Here is a 16,217-nt window from a genome sequence, read left to right on the forward strand (position 1 = left end):
CTCCATAACCGCTGGGTCAGTTTGTCATAAAGCATCCTTTGATAAAGGGGATTCAAGTATGTTCAAATGAAGGAGCATGCCCGTTGAAAAGGGAGAAATCAAGAAAATGCAGAAATAGAGTGTGGTCATTTAAAAATCTTTTAAAGGAATCATTGGGCCAAAAAAGTTGAAATTTACATGAAAGCTTCCTGATATAGTGCAGATTCAATTATGTTCAAATTGTGATCCCCAGTTGTAGGGTGGAGCTACTATAGTTTTACATGCTGATATATAGGGAAAATCTTTAAAAATCTTCTTAAGAACCATTGGTCCAGAAAAGTTGAAATTCACATTAAAGCTTGTGGGGGGGGGGGGGGGGGGGGTTGAGACCACAATAAGGGATGAAAAATTTTACATGAGAATATATCGGATAAATCTTTAAAATTCTTCTCAAGAACCACTTGGCCAGAAAAGTTGAAATATGCATAAAAGCTTCCTGACTTAGAGTAGATTCCAGTTTGTTCAAATCTTGGTCACTAGGGGTAGTATGGGTTGAGACCACAATAAGGGATGAAAAAGTTTACATGAGAATATATCGGATAAATCTTTAAAGTTCTTCTCAAGAACCACTTGGCCAGAAAAGTTGAAATATGCATAAAAGCTTCCTGACTTAGAGTAGATTCCAGTTTGTTCAAATCTTGGTCACTAGGGGTAGTATGGGTCCACAATAGAACATCAAAGCTGATACAATTTTTAAAATCTTCTTAAAAATCATTGGTCCAGACATGAAAGCTTCCTGACAGATTAGTTTCAAGATTTTTTTTAAAATCATGATTCCTGGAGGTAAAGTGGGGACACAGTAAGGGATCAAAGTTTAACATGCTGATATGTAGAAAAACTCTTTTAAAATCTTTTTCTTAAGAATCACAGGACCAGAAAAATGAGTATTTACATGAAAGCTTTCTGATATAGAGTAAATTCCAGTTTGTTTAAATCATGGTCCCTGGGGGTAGATGGGTCACAGATCAAAATTTTGATATGCTATGAAAATAAGAATATATCTTGAACTATTTAAGCTATAGGGATTTGATATTTTATGTATGCATTCTTTATGGCAAGACCTTTCATGTGATGCAATAGTGGTGTGATCTTGGGACCTTGATGTGGAAGTTCGACCTACTTTAAATAAAAATCTGACCTATTCAATATGTCCAGAACTATTTAAGGTAGATCTTTCATATTTTGTTTATATATATCTTATGGCAAGACCTTTCATTGCATATCACAACCTTTGACCTTGTGACCTTGAACTGGGAGTTTGACCTTTTTAGAACATAACATGAAATATATCCTGAACTATTTAAGGTAGCTAGGGCTTTCATATTTTGTATACAGATTCTTTATGGAAAGACCTTGTTATTCCATGAAGTTTGACCTTGTGATCTTGACTTTGGAATTGGACCTACGTTTTAAAAATCTTACTTGTTCAATGTCTCCTGAACTATTTAAGATAGATCTTTCATGTCATTAATACGGATATCTTATCTTAAGACCTTTCATTTCATACTATGACCATTAACCCCATGACCTTGGAATTTGACCTACTTTTAAGAAAACACAACCTGTTAAATATCTTTGGAACTATTCAAGGTAAGGCTTTCATACTTTGTATATACAGTATAATTTGTTCAAACCGGCCTCTGAGTACTCCGGCGCTCTGTCAATTCTGGCCACAAAATATAGTCCCTAACATTTCTTTAACAAATACTTTATCAATAATTCCCTGTACTCCGGATACTGCGTATTCTGTATATCGGGCGGCTTACACAGTCCCAACTGCTATCAATTAATTTTAATTATCCTGTGTAAACCGGCCTTTCGATGATACACCACCCTAATTGTTGCGGTCAATTGTATTCGGTGTACACAAGGTCCCAACTGCTCGTAATTAGCTCTAATTATCGCATTTAAACCAGTCACTCCACGATGACCAACCTGTCGGTATTCGGTCGATCACACGCAGTGTACACAAAGGGTGTCTCAAGGGAAGCCACAGGTAAGTAAAAGAGTGCAACTGGCGATGAGTCGCGATCAGTTTAAAATACAACCTGATTTTTAGGGGGTGCACTTTTCAATTATGACAGCACCACGCACGAGGTAATGGCGCCCTCCCCCTAACGACAGAGACAAGAACTGACATTTAAAGACAAAGTTCAATTAATCGATGAATTCGATACATTCTTGGAATGAAACAAAATCGGCAACAATCCCGTTATGTTTTCCAAAAGCAGGGTTTCCCCTCGTGGACTTCTCGGAGCTCTACGGTGAGTCAGACAGTGATGATATGCAGTTAGCACAACTCGTCATGTCCAGTCGATCACTCGGCATTGTATTAGTTTCCGTTTCACAAAATGAGACAGTTGAAAGCGATACATTTACAATGAAAGCTGGGAAAGACAAATTTTAAACGAACAAAACACAAACTTGACGAACGTACATAATGTAGCACTTGATAACGGCGATGATGTAGACGAAATCGACAAAATACCAACAGAAAATTGCACGAATAATTCCCAGATTTTAAACTGTTTAATAAAAATTGAAACTTTTTCAAATGAGCACGACATTAAAACACTGACATTTATATTTTTACATTTTGAATTCTTTTGTGATATATTAAAACGTTAGCAATCATTACACACGTATGCATAGATAGTGAATACAAGGGAAGCAACTCTCATTCTTGTCAACATTCTGCACTCTGGACTCTGTGCAAACCGGCCAATTTCTTTGGAACCACATATAGCCGGTTTAGACAGATTATACTGTATATAGATTCTTTATGAAAAGATCTTGTGATACAATCATTTTTGATCTTATGACCTTCACTTACTTTTTTAAAAATCTGACCTACTCAATATCTCCTGAGCTATTTAAAAATAGGTAGAGCTTTCATATTTAGTTTATAGATTTTTTTATGGCAAGACCTTGGGTGTTTGACCTTGTGATCTTGACCTTAAAGTTTGACATACTTTTAATAGAAATATGACCTATTCAATATCTCCTCAAGATAGAGCTTTGGCAAAACCAAACTTTCAGTAAAGGATGTATACAGCATGTAGTAAAGAAAATATTTATTAATAATGTATATTCAAGTTTGCTACATGTTAAGCCTATGATTAATAAAGCTGATCCAGTGATAGGGAGGGGGGGGGGGGCAAAATGCCACCAATATTTGATTGTTTCCCCTCACAAAAATTAGCTATTTTTCCCCCAATTTTATGTATGTTTTACCCAATTTCAAATGTAGGGACATTTTATGTTGAAATTATAAACAAAGTCTTCGAATATTGCTGAAAAAGAGTAAATATGTTTTTTTTCTTCAATTTTATTCTCCAAACCCCTGCACATGCAGAAGGTTTTGTAAAGAATGTGTATAACAATGGAAGTATCCATATAAGCAGATACATAGTGTATTACATACTAATTATAGTTTATAGTTCCCAGATACAAGCCTTGTTAACATTTTTAGTTTGACGCCATTATTAAAGGAAATTGTCAACACTATAGGGTTTCACTAAAATCAGAAAAACACAAACAAGAGAGATGTTCTGTAAACTTGGTTATTGATAAAGGCTGCATGTTTACTAGATTATGAGTCCAAATGCTGGTAAATTATTTTCTTTTTATGAAATTATATTTAATTTAAGACAATTAGTAATTCTAAGCAAAAATGAATGATATTTATACAAGGTGTGACTTCCCATTCATATTTAATGTTAAAAAATGATTTATTATATGATTTTAAATCGGATCTGAACAAAAACATTTGTTCCTTATATGCATTTTTACCATTCCAATTTACTGTAAATAATTTTTCCCAATTAGAGGAAAATGTCGCTAATTTTTCCTAATTAGAGGAAATTGGTGTTCATTTTTATATGCAGGCGTATTGTACTATACTGCTGTCGTCTGTCTGTCCCTTTGACTTTGTCTTCGAAACTCCTCTTAAACACTTTGGGGGATTTTGATGAAACTTGGTACAAAGAAAGATCACAATGTGGAGCTGTGCATATTGCAAGGGGAATGCTGTCCAATGTTTTTAGGTCACCTGAGTTTACTCAGGTGACCTATTGCAATTGGTTGTCGTCATGCAACGTGCATCGTGCGTTAACAATTGAACATTTTTAACTTCTTCTCTTCAGTCCAATTCTTTTCATATTTGGGCCATCTTTGGGACAAGGAGGACATAAATTGTAAATTTCAGGACTCCAGGGGCCCTAGGGTCGGGGCAAAAACTGCCCAAAATTGACCAATTTTCAAAAATCTTCTTCTCAAGAACGGCACACGTGTAAGAAAAACTAAATGCATAGTGATGTAGAGCAGGAAGGCCTCTACCAAAATTATAACTTTCATGATCCCCGGAGTAGGGGTTCTGACCCCAGGGCGGGGCCAATCTTTGTATATAGTGTTTATGTGTAAAACACTTAAATAACATCTTCTTTAGTGCTATTGATACTAAATTGAAACAAATAGATATTTAGAAAGAACAGGTAGTCTGTTACCAAAATTGTAAATTTGATGATACCAGGGGTAGGGGTTTTGGTATCTGGGTGGGGCCAAAATGGTCAGTTATTTAATGTGTGAACAATATACATTTTTAACTTCTTGACAACTATCATTCCAATTCTTTTTCAAATTTGGTATGAAGCATCTTTGGGACAAGGGGGACATAAATTATAAATTTCAGGATTCCTGCACTCCTGGGGTCTATGGGGCAGGGCAAAAACTGCCCAAAATTGACCAATTTTCAAAAATCTTCTTCTTAAGAACCACACACATGTAAGAAAAACTAAATGCATAGTTATGTAGAGCAGGAAGGCCTCTACCAAAATTATGAATTTCATGATCCCCGGGGTAGGGGTTCTGACCCCAGGGCAGGGCCAAACTTGGTCTTGGTACAGGTGACTCTCGATGGCTCGAACTTCGATCTCTCAAAGTTCTCGGGTCTCTCGAAGTGAAATCATGGTCCCAATTTTTTTCTCTATATAACAAAGCAAATTTACTATGGATCTCTCTAACGTTCAAGTTCTCGATCTCTCGAAGTGATGTTGGGTCCCGTTTAGTACATTTCATTGTTTTTCACTCTCGATCTCTCGAAGTATACCCACCGTTACCCAAGCGTGTAATAATTTCTGCTTGGACCTTACTTGGATTTTGTGGGATGCTGGAGGGGTAATTAGTTGTTTACATGGTTGAAACATCGCCTGTGCTTCTTTGTGGAGGTGACACACTCGGGTATGCAATTGGCTAATTGGTCAATTTACACCTTGCACTGGGGTTTTGTGTGGTGATTAAATATAATCCGACTGTGAATAAAATCTATAATTTGTTTTGACGTGACAACGAGAGAGTTAAGTTTTATACCTAATTTAGAGATCTACAGACTGTTAAATTTCTCGAGTTTGTACTTTGTGTAAAGTTACTCAAACATCGTTTTACTCATTCTTTAGAATTTTTGCTTTGGGCAAAGTGACATAACATTGTGCTCTGTTTAGTTTGCAGTAGTAAAGCTTCATCAGAACTTGGTTTTGTATGCCTATCTAAGCATAATTAAAGAACAAATAAATACATAAAGTTTGAATATTTTTATCAATGCAAAATAAAGTTTTTTATTTTGATATTAAATTAACTACCTGACGAATATGAAGGAAAACATGTCAAAACGATATCATATGATCATGTTGGTAAACATTTCCGGTTACTGTAAAATCTGAACCATATACCGGCGGACCTCCAATTTCCGAATTTCGAACTCTCGATTTCTTGGAAGTTTTATCGAGGTCCCTTGAACTTCGAGTTATCGAGAGTCACCTGTATACAGTGTTTATGTGTAAAACATTTAAATAACATATTCTTTAGTGCTACTGATACTAAATTGAAACTAAATAGATATTTAGAAAGAATAGGTTGTCCTTGACCAAAATTATAAATTTGATGATCCTAGGGGTAGGTGGGGTCAAAACGGTCAGTTGTTAAATGTGTGAACAATAGACATTTTTAACTTCTTCATAACAACCATTTTAAATCTTTTCAAAGAAGTAGGTACAGTTTCTAAAGTCATTTGGCCCAAAATATTGATGATTTCACTTGGAGCTCAAACCCTGACATTCAAATAAGGAATGGATTAGCAAACCCAAAATTCGCTCAGTTTGATCAGCAAAATGGTTTGTGTCATATGATGAGAGATAGAAGTCGGCATAAAATTGCAGAAATGCCATTTTCAATGAAAATATCCACAATTTCAGGTGGTTTTCCTTTCAGAAAAAATACAGCGCATGCGTCGAGCAAATTCATATTTAAGTATGATTTTCATCTTAAAATAATACACAATATATATCATTTTCATTTTGCTCGACAAATGCGCACATCTTTTCCTGAGCAATAATCTGTATGACATTTGACAGTTTTCAGGCTTATTTTGAAAAAAAGGCGGGAAATGTCTTATTCATGATGTCATAATGCTATCCAATTAGGAATATCATTCTGATTTTGTTCACATATTATACCTGGCATATATTTTACTTTCTTAAAACACTGATTAAGGTTAATTCCAGACACATTTTATAGAGAGAAAAATTTTGGGCCTTTTTATGTATACAATCGTACCTTGTTCTTTGGTATAAAGCATTATTGGGATAAGGGGGACAAAAATTGCGTAAATTTCAGGACTCCTGCACCCCTAGGACCTGAAGGGGCGGGGCAAAAACTGAAACATTGACCAATTTTCAAAAATCTTCTATAAAACTGCATGTGTAAGAAAAACTAAATGCATAGTGATGTAGAGCCTCTACCAAAATCGTAAATTTCCTGATTCCCAGGGCGAGGCCAAACTTAGTATATAGTGTTTATGTGTAAAACACTTAAATAACACCTTTAGTGTTATTGATACTAAATTGAAACTAAATGGATATTTAGAAAGAACAGGTAGCCCTTTACCAAAATTGTAAATTTGATGATCCTCTGGGTAGGGGTTCTGACCCCAGGGTGGGCCAAACCTAGTATACAGTATTTATTTGTATGTTTGCTGATACTGTATAAAATCTAATGCCTCGTTCACACGGATGCGCATTAAATTTTACTTCGCATCAAATTTGATGCGAAGTAAAATAATGCGCATTAAATTAAGTCGAATTAAATGGCGTTCACACGGCGGTAATATTTAATGTGAAGTAAACTAATGCGCATTAAATTCGTATGCATCTCTATTAAAGGGTGCGCGAAATAAATTAAAGAATAGACTATGTTATTGAAAATTATTTTTATAGATATTTTAATGAATATTGTGTAGATACAGAATTCTTTGTTCAAAACGCTATATAGGTCTACATGTAGTATACTACATGTTTACAATTTAGGCCTACATACATAATTCTGATCTACACATAAGGAGTTTTTTGTCATGTTTATTTATATGTTCCCAAGAAATTACTTGTTATTTCCTCCGACAACCAGCATTCAATCTAGACAATCTATTGTTTCTTCATGGGCCCAATTTTAAAACTTTGGAACGTCTTTTTCACCATTCCGCTGACTACTAGCTGTTATGACGTAATTTTTAATTACTGATACATATTATAAGTCTACTATGACGTCATATGGCATAAAAATTAACAATGAGCGGCATATGTTTTAAAAAATGTAAAAAAAGAAAATCATATTATCACTATTTTAAAACATTGTTGTCGTATTTAAAAACAATTCCTTCCACATGTATTACTCAGTATGCCTATGCAGAGCACAGATTTACGTCTGACATTATCTAATGACATGCTGTTTGTACATGTTTTTAGTGATTATTATCATTTTGCTTAGTTTTTCGTACAAAACTAACATAATATATATAGCTGACCATGGGTATGATGCATGTGGCCCAAATTGGCCATTACGCATGCTTCTACATTTAATTCGAATTAGCTTCGCTTAGCGTTCACACAGAGCTAATGCGAAGTAAATTTAATTCGCATTAAATCGCGACGTCAATTTTAATTCGAAGTAAACTAATGCACATTAAAATCTCCGTGTGAACGCGGTTCAGATTTAATTCGCATTAACTTACGTTTAATGCGAATTAAATTCTTCGTGTGAACGAGGCATAAATGCATACTTAGGAATAGCAGAAAAGGATGTACAAAAAATGGTAATTTTACAACCCAGGGTTTTGACTCTAGGATGGGTCCAAGTTAGTCATATCTTTTAATGTTTTAATATTAATACATGTACACCTATTATATTATGTAAAGCCTTTCATCAGTGTATGCTTTTTAAAGGGCATTGAAGTTTTAAGAACACTTCTTGTTTTATACTGTTGCTGCATGAACATTAGAATTTAGCTCAGATATTCAGAACAGGAATTTTTTTCTTGATTTCATAGCCCCTTGGAGTAGTGATACTTTTTCACTAGTACTCAGGTGACCGATAAGGCCTGTTGGCCTCTTGTTCACAAAATGCTTGATGCTTGCTGATTTTGACTCTTATGTTAAGTACAGTTTGCTATCATAATACCTGTATAATATTTTTGTGAAGGATAGGTAGAATGATGTCTTTGATTTATTTTAACAGAGAATTGTTGGTCAAAACTGTACAGTATCAGACCCTGTGTATGGTTTCACCTTTGACTTGAATAGCCTCAGGAATACCAGTTCCAACTATAAAGTTTCGGCTGGGGATTACATGTATGAACTGAATGTTTGTGGACCACTTCTGCAGTCCTCATTGTGTTCGGATTCTACCATAGCTTCCTGTCAGACAAAGCCGGCAGACTCGAGCTTTCACTTTGATGCAGGTAATATAGAGGTTAATGAATCATTATCAAAGGATATTCCTTGTCTACTACAATATTTGACAGAATGTGATATGGGATTACTTCTGATTTCTGTAGGACACAGCAGTAGTAAATTGGTATATGATGCTGGGGAGATAACTCTTACCTATGATTTTGGTCATCTTTGTCACAACAAATACAATCGCTCCACCGTGATAACGTTTATGTGTGACCAGTCAAAGTCTGGCCAGGAGGGACCCAGTTTTCTGAATGAGACAGAGGACTGTACCTACCAGTTTGTGTGGCCCACGTCCATGGCTTGTACCCCATTTAAAATTGGTGACTGCAGTGTGAGGGGCACAAATGGAGATCAGTTTGATCTTTCTAGTCTCTCTCTGAATGATGACAACTATCAGACAATAGACCATCTGACCAAGAAAAAGTACATTTTTAATGTGTGTCGTTCACTGATTCATCAGAAAGGTAGGCTTTAGTTTCTTAGAAATCCTTATGAGTGTAACTGTGTCAAGAACCAAGGTCATTTGCTCATGTACAAGGTCATAGGTGTTACATCTCACATATTAGCCGTGAGATCACATATTTTAGCCTTACAAAAAAGTCTCACGGCGGGAAGAGCATTCTCACGTAAATTAATTTGCCTCCCGTATTTTGTAATCGTCGCCATTTTTGTTTTTGTTTCTTACTTTCCTGATCTCGTTTGATGACGAGATGTCTATTTTTAAGCTGTAACGTGATATTTCATTCAAAATGGTGGATAAGGGATGAACAATCGCTCACTCTCAGATAAGTTTTGTTGTGATAACTAATCAATGGGTTATTATAATAATACATCTAACATATATCAAGTAGTATTCAGAAGTGGGATGTAATTTCTATTGCTGAAACAATAATAGCGCATCAGATTATGCCAGGATGTCGAAGAGATCCAGACACTCGTCGGAACCTACAATTTCTAATTGGCCGAGTAAAAAAGTACAATCCCACATGGGTTTTTGAATATCCGTGGGTGAAAGGTAGCTCTATTGGTATCAATCATGCCTACTGCACAACGTGTGGGTGGAATTTTTCAGTTTTAAATGCCGATTCTGAAAGGAGTTTTTATGCCCCCCAAGATCGAAGATCGGGGGGCATATTGTTTTTGTCCTTTCTGTCATTCTGTCTGAAACTTTAACCTTGCTAATAACTTTTGAACAGAAAGTGACAGAGCTTTGATATTTCACATGAGTTTTCCCAGGGGTCAACATTAACGTTTGTCCGCCTGTCCGGTACCAGTGGAAAAACATTTCGGACAAGTGAATATTGATGGGCACTTGTCCGATTGGACAAGTGCTTTTTTTATGTAAAAAGTCTTCAAACAATTTGGTGAAAAGTTTATTGGTAGTTCAGAGTCGGAAGTAATGCATGAAAAATGAACTCGATCGGGATCGGTGTTCACTTATTGCGTACTACTTTCAATCATTCATGGATCTTACGAAGTCATTGATTCAAGACAGGAAGTCTAGATAAAGTTTTGTTTTATGTGTTTGTTGTTTTTATCAAGAGAATAAGATCAAAAATCAATCAAGCAGGTATAAAAATGGACTATATCTTAAGTAAATTAAATACAGTTTTCAAGTTGATAATACTAGATCTTTTTTGAAAATTTTTCGGACAAGTGAATATCTTTGTCCCTGTCTGAATGGACAAGTAAAAAAAAAGTTAATGTTGAACCCTGATTCCTTGTGACAAGACCTTTCCGTGGGTACCAACATTATTGACCTTGACCTTGGAGTTTGACCTACTTTTGGAAAAATTTAACCTTGCTAATAACGTTTGAACAGTAAGTGATAGAGCTTTGATATTTCACGTGAGTGTTCTTTGTGACAAGACCTTTCCGTTGGTACTAAACCTTTTGACCTTGACATTTGACCTACTTTTAATTTTTTTTTTTACCATTGGTCATAACCTCTAAATGGTAAATATTAGAGCTTTCATATTGTACATGAGCATTTCTTGTGACAAGATCTTTCTACTGGTACCAAGATATTTGTCCTTGTGACCTTGGCCATCTTTGGAATTGGCCATTATCGGGGGCATTTGTGTTTCACAAACACATCTTGTTTTTATCCGAAGAAAAATTCAAACAGATTGGCGACAGAGTCTATCAATGTATACTATCCATAGTTTGCTGAGTGCTAAATTCAATGTGCATGACAACTGTTATGATTATATACCATCATCTGCTATTCTCAATAAAGCTATAAAAAAAAGCTGATCATAATAAAGATATTGTGTTTATTATGTTGTATGTGTTCGTTTAAAATCTCACTTATTTCCCACTTATTTTGGTGTAAAATCTCACTTATTTTCACCCAATCTCCAGTATTATTTCACCCAATCTCAAGTATTGCTCCGATGATGTTGTAACACCTGGGAGAAGAACTTTATATTCTGTGTCTTGGTTATAACAGAGAAACATTTTATGCTTAAGTTTGACTCAAAGGTTATAACCTGTGTGTGTGTCAAGATCTTGTCCTCAGTTCAAAGGTTATAACCTGGGTGTGTATACCTAAGGTCATTTGAATAAGGTTAAGACTACTGAAAGTAAAAAGTTTAAAATTTTTGTTGTGACCATATAATTGCAACAAAGATGATATGCTTATACTTGTCACTTTTGTAAATTATACTTTACAATGATTTTAAATGTTCAGGTAATGCAGTAGTGATATATTTACAGGAGAGACTTGCCCTTTCAATTCTGCTGCTTGCATTGTTGATCTCAGTGTTGCAGATCCAAAGTAAGTTATGGCAGGTTATTTTAATTTATTCAGTGATAGAATAAATGATTCTAAAAAGAATTTGTGTCAATGAATATGGGCAAAAAAAATTAATAGTTTCTCGGGCCAAAAAATTGAAATTTTGATGAGGCAGGTAGGTGGGGTTTTTTTTTTTTTTTTTTTGTTTTTTAATCACCTGTTGTCAGTCGTCTGTCTGTAAACTTTTTACATTTTCGACTTCTCTTCCAGAACCAATGGGCCGATTTCAACCAAACTTGGTCAAAAGCATCCTTGGGTGATTGATTGATTGTATCTTGCTTAGCGTCTCGCTTGAGAATTTTTCACTCATATGGAGATGTCACCAAGACCGGTGAAGGGCTTCAAATTTAGGCCTATGCTCGGCACTTACGGCCATTGAGCAGTGAGGGTTCTTTAGTGTACCACGCCTACTGTGAAACGGGTCATCTGTTTTTAAGGTCATCTCCGAGGACCTCTGACATTCACACTTGTTGCCAAGCATTTGGCGATGGAACTGTCACTACCTGTTTTAACGACTTAGGTCTGTCGCGTCCGGGATTCAAACTCCGGCCTCCCGCATGCGGGGCGAACGCTCTAACCTCTCGGCCACTGCGGCGGATCCTTGGGTGAAGGGCTTTCAAGTTTATTCAAATGAAGGGCCATGTCCCTTTTAAAGGGGAGATAATCACAAAAATGCAAAAATAGGGTGGGGTCATTTAAAAATCTTCTCAAGAACCACTGGGCCAGAAAAGTAGGGTAGGATGGGGCCACAGTAGGGGATCAAAGTTTTACATACAAATACATAGGGAAAATCTTTAAAAATCTTCTCAAGAACCACTGAGCCAGAAAAACTGAGATTTACATGAAAGCTTTCTGACATAGTGCAGATTGAAGTTTGTTCAAATCATGGTCCCCGGGGGTAGGATGGGGGCTGCAATAGGGGATCAAAGTTTTATATACAAATATGCAGAGAATATTTTTAAAATTCTTCTCAAGAAGCACTGAGTCAGAAAAGATGAAATTTACATGAAAGCTTTCTGACATAGTGCAGATTCAAGTTTGTTCAAATCATGGTCCCCAAGGGTAGGATGTAACCACAATAGGGGATCAAAGTTTTACATACAAATATATAGGGAAAATCTTTAAAAAATCTTCTCAAGAACCACTGAGCCAGAAAAGCTTATATTTATATGAAAGCTTCCTGACATAGTGCAGATTTAAGTTTGTTAAAATCATGCCCCCCCACCCCCCACCCCCCACCCCACCCCTGGGGGGGGGGGGGGGGTAGGAAGGGGCCACAAAGTTTTGCATACAAATATATAGGGAAAATCTTTAAAAATCTTCTTCTCAAAAACTACTGGACCAGGAAAGTTGAAATTTACATGAAAGCTTCTTGACATATTGCAGATTCAATTGTATTAAAATCATGGCCCACGGGAGTAAGATGAGGCAACAATAGGGGATCAAAGTTTTACATACAAATACATAGGGAAAATCTTTAAAAATTTTCTTGTGAAAAATCACTGGGCCAGAAAAGTTTACATTCACATAAAAGCTTCCTGACATAGTCCAGATTCAATTTTGAAAAAATCATGCCCACCCCCCACCCCAGGGAGTAGGTTGGGGCCAGAATAGGAATCAAAGATTCACATGCAAATATATAGGAAAAATCTTTAAATATGAGCCAAGGTGGGCCTCTTGTTTTTATTTGTTTTGGGGGAGGGGGGTAATTGTTTTGTTTTTTACTTGGCTGTAGTATGAGATATCTTTCTTTTTTTATGTTGACTGAGTTACCTTTTCTTTCTTATGTACATGTTTATATAGAATAAGCAATGAAATTTTTACTTCTATTAAAAATAGCTTCACAGTGCTTAATATTAAATTTACACTATTATTTTTAAACACTTGCACATAAATGAGCATGCACTTGATAATTATACCCCCTGAACAAAGTTCAGGGGGATATATTGGAATCACTCTGTCTGTCTGTCCGTCCGTCTGTCTGTCTATGCAGATTCGTGTCCGGGCCATAACTTCTTTGTTTTTTGAGTTAGGCATACCATATTTGGCACACAGGTGGATTACCATGAGACAATGTGATGAGTACCTTCATGACCTCTATATGACCTTGACCTCAAGGTCAAAAGTAAAGGTTTTTACAATGGATTCGTGTCAGGGCCATGACTTCTTTGTTCTTTGGCATAGGCATACCATATTTGACACATGAGTGTATCACCATGACCTCTATATGATCTTGAACTTTGACCTCAAGGTCAAGATTGATTATAGGGTTTTGACATAGTCATACCATAAGCTATGGGTGTATCACCATTAGACTATGTGTCATGTACATTCATGACCTCTTTATGACCTTGAACTTTGATCTCAAGGTCAAAATTATAGGTTGATGCCATGGATTTGTGTTCAGACTATTCTTCCATTTTCTTCTACTAAGGCATACCATATTTTTACACTCAGGAAAGAGGTAATTTATACCTATTAACAACACCCTTTGGGAGATTGGGGTAAGCGGGGGTTATTCTTAGTGAGCATTGCTCACAGTACCTCTTGTTAAAGTTTAATTTTAGCAGAGTAGATCTTCTAGTTATTTTATGAAAAAATACCTATAATTTTATTAAAACCTTCTGAAAGTTTTACATAAATATGTATAACAGATGAGTTACCTCATTTGCATAAATAAATATAAATTGGGGAAAAATTCCATGCGATACCTTTTCAACGGATGTGGCAGGGGCCTGAGAAACTATTGATTAATTTTTTTTGGCCTATCATAAATGTAGAATTCTTTATTATAGGTACAATGTTTTTCCTCTGTTACACATTATTAAGGTGTTCTGTTTCCAATAGAAGACCTTATTATTGTCAAGTTTACAGGCCATTTAGTACAGTACTCAGAAAATCTATTTATTCTAGTGAACATGCATGCACAAGGCAATATAGTTTCCTCCATTCTACACTAATCTTAAGGTTGTAAAATTTTCATGTGTTTAAGCTCTTTGTGTACTTGATAACATTTTATGCAAAACTAATCACCACTTATCTACACAAATTAAAAACTTTGAATTTAAATAAACTCCAAAAAAGATGAGAAAGATTTAGATTTTTGAAGGCCTAAAGTGTATTGTTGATTAGAATCACATCGCAAACCACAGTATGAGGAGTAGGTAACAGGTAGAGCGAAAATGAACCAAACAATGAGTTATCATTCCTCTGGAGTATACAGCATTCATAATTACATGCTCTAATGAATTGAAACTGAATGAAAATGTCACCAAGTATTATAATCCACATAATATAGTACTGGTAGTACATACTAGTATTATAATCCACATAATATAGTACTGGTAGTACATACTAGTATTATAATCCACATAATATAGTACTGGTAGTACATACTAGTATTATAATCCACATAATATAGTACTGGTAGTACATACTACATATTTTCATTGAAAGTTTGTCATTTAGGAAGGGGAAGAAATTTCACAACATTGGTGAAGTGAACGAGCAGCAGGTTTTGTTTCTGGATGGCCATGTACAACTGTTGTACAAGAATGGTGAAGTATGTTCTGAAGACCCCACCAAACACACCTCCACTCGTATCTTGCTGTACTGCAGCAAGGATTCAATCGTAAGTCATCCATTATTGAGTGTAAGTGTGGTTCTATCTCCGCTCTGTAATCTCCAGTGTACATCCTGCATGTAGTAAATTCGTAACACTCCTAAACTAAACATGCATACTAATTGTCAAGTTTGTTGTAGAATTTATCTTGTTTTAATAGGATACATCACCAACTGGGCACTTCCTGGTGGGCTGTGAACACAGGTTTGTGTGGCAGACGGCAGCAGCCTGTCCTTTAGAATCGCCAAGTATAGGTGCAGGGAACTGTACTGTCGCCAATCCTAGGTCAGGTTAGTATCAGTTAAAATTAGGCATTTCCAGGCAAGTGAGATGAATGAAATATACATTTTCCTTGTGTATTGTAACGGTCAGCCAGATTCGATCGCCGGTGGCCAGATAGCTCAGGTGCTCTACCTGACTAGAGATTCAGGGGGCCCGGGTTTGAATCTCGGTCTGGTCCGTTGCATTTTCTCCCTTCCTGTTACATTTGATGCCGTAGACCAGCCCCTGGAACTGACAGGTGAAAATGCCTGCCAGGGGATAAAGATCCTGGGTTGATGTCTTCAGTTGTGAAGACATTTAAGGAGGGAGGAGTGTAACGGTAAGCTGGATTCGATTGCCGGTTGTCAGATAGCTCAGTTGGTAGAGCACATGACTAGAGATTCAGGGGGCCTGGGTTCGAATCTCGGTCTTGTCCATTACATTTTCTCCCTTCCTGTTACGTATGGTTTGAGCATATTCATATATAGTGAATGCATGGTGTTTGACTATAAAATAGATGCCATGTACAGGTATTATACAGTGAAGAAATGGATATAAGAGAAATAGCAAATTTATGACCAAAAAAAAACCCAAACAATTTCTCCAAGGTGGCTAATCTTTTTTGTCAAGGGGTCAGGGCTTGAAATTAGCAAGAAATACTTGCAAAATGTGAGTACATTTGAAAAATAGCGAGTAAAAATAGTTGACACTCGAA

At 36.1% G+C, this 16,217-nt stretch overlaps 1 protein-coding gene across 1 annotated transcript in view; it reads left to right on the plus strand.

Annotated features, from left to right (window-relative positions):
- Window positions 1–16,217, plus strand: part of LOC125676439 (cation-independent mannose-6-phosphate receptor-like) — a 206,367-nt gene that overhangs the window by 82,609 nt on the left and 107,541 nt on the right. The window contains exons 21-25 of the mRNA XM_056158098.1: window positions 8,602–8,824; window positions 8,921–9,286; window positions 11,541–11,601; window positions 15,088–15,250; window positions 15,402–15,531. Of these exons, the coding sequence (XP_056014073.1) occupies window positions 8,602–8,824; window positions 8,921–9,286; window positions 11,541–11,601; window positions 15,088–15,250; window positions 15,402–15,531 (943 nt within the window). The remainder of the gene's footprint in view (window positions 1–8,601; window positions 8,825–8,920; window positions 9,287–11,540; window positions 11,602–15,087; window positions 15,251–15,401; window positions 15,532–16,217) is intronic.

This window comes from Ostrea edulis, chromosome 3 (genome assembly GCF_947568905.1).
Source record: "Ostrea edulis chromosome 3, xbOstEdul1.1, whole genome shotgun sequence".
Lineage (NCBI taxonomy): Eukaryota > Metazoa > Mollusca > Bivalvia > Ostreida > Ostreidae > Ostrea > Ostrea edulis.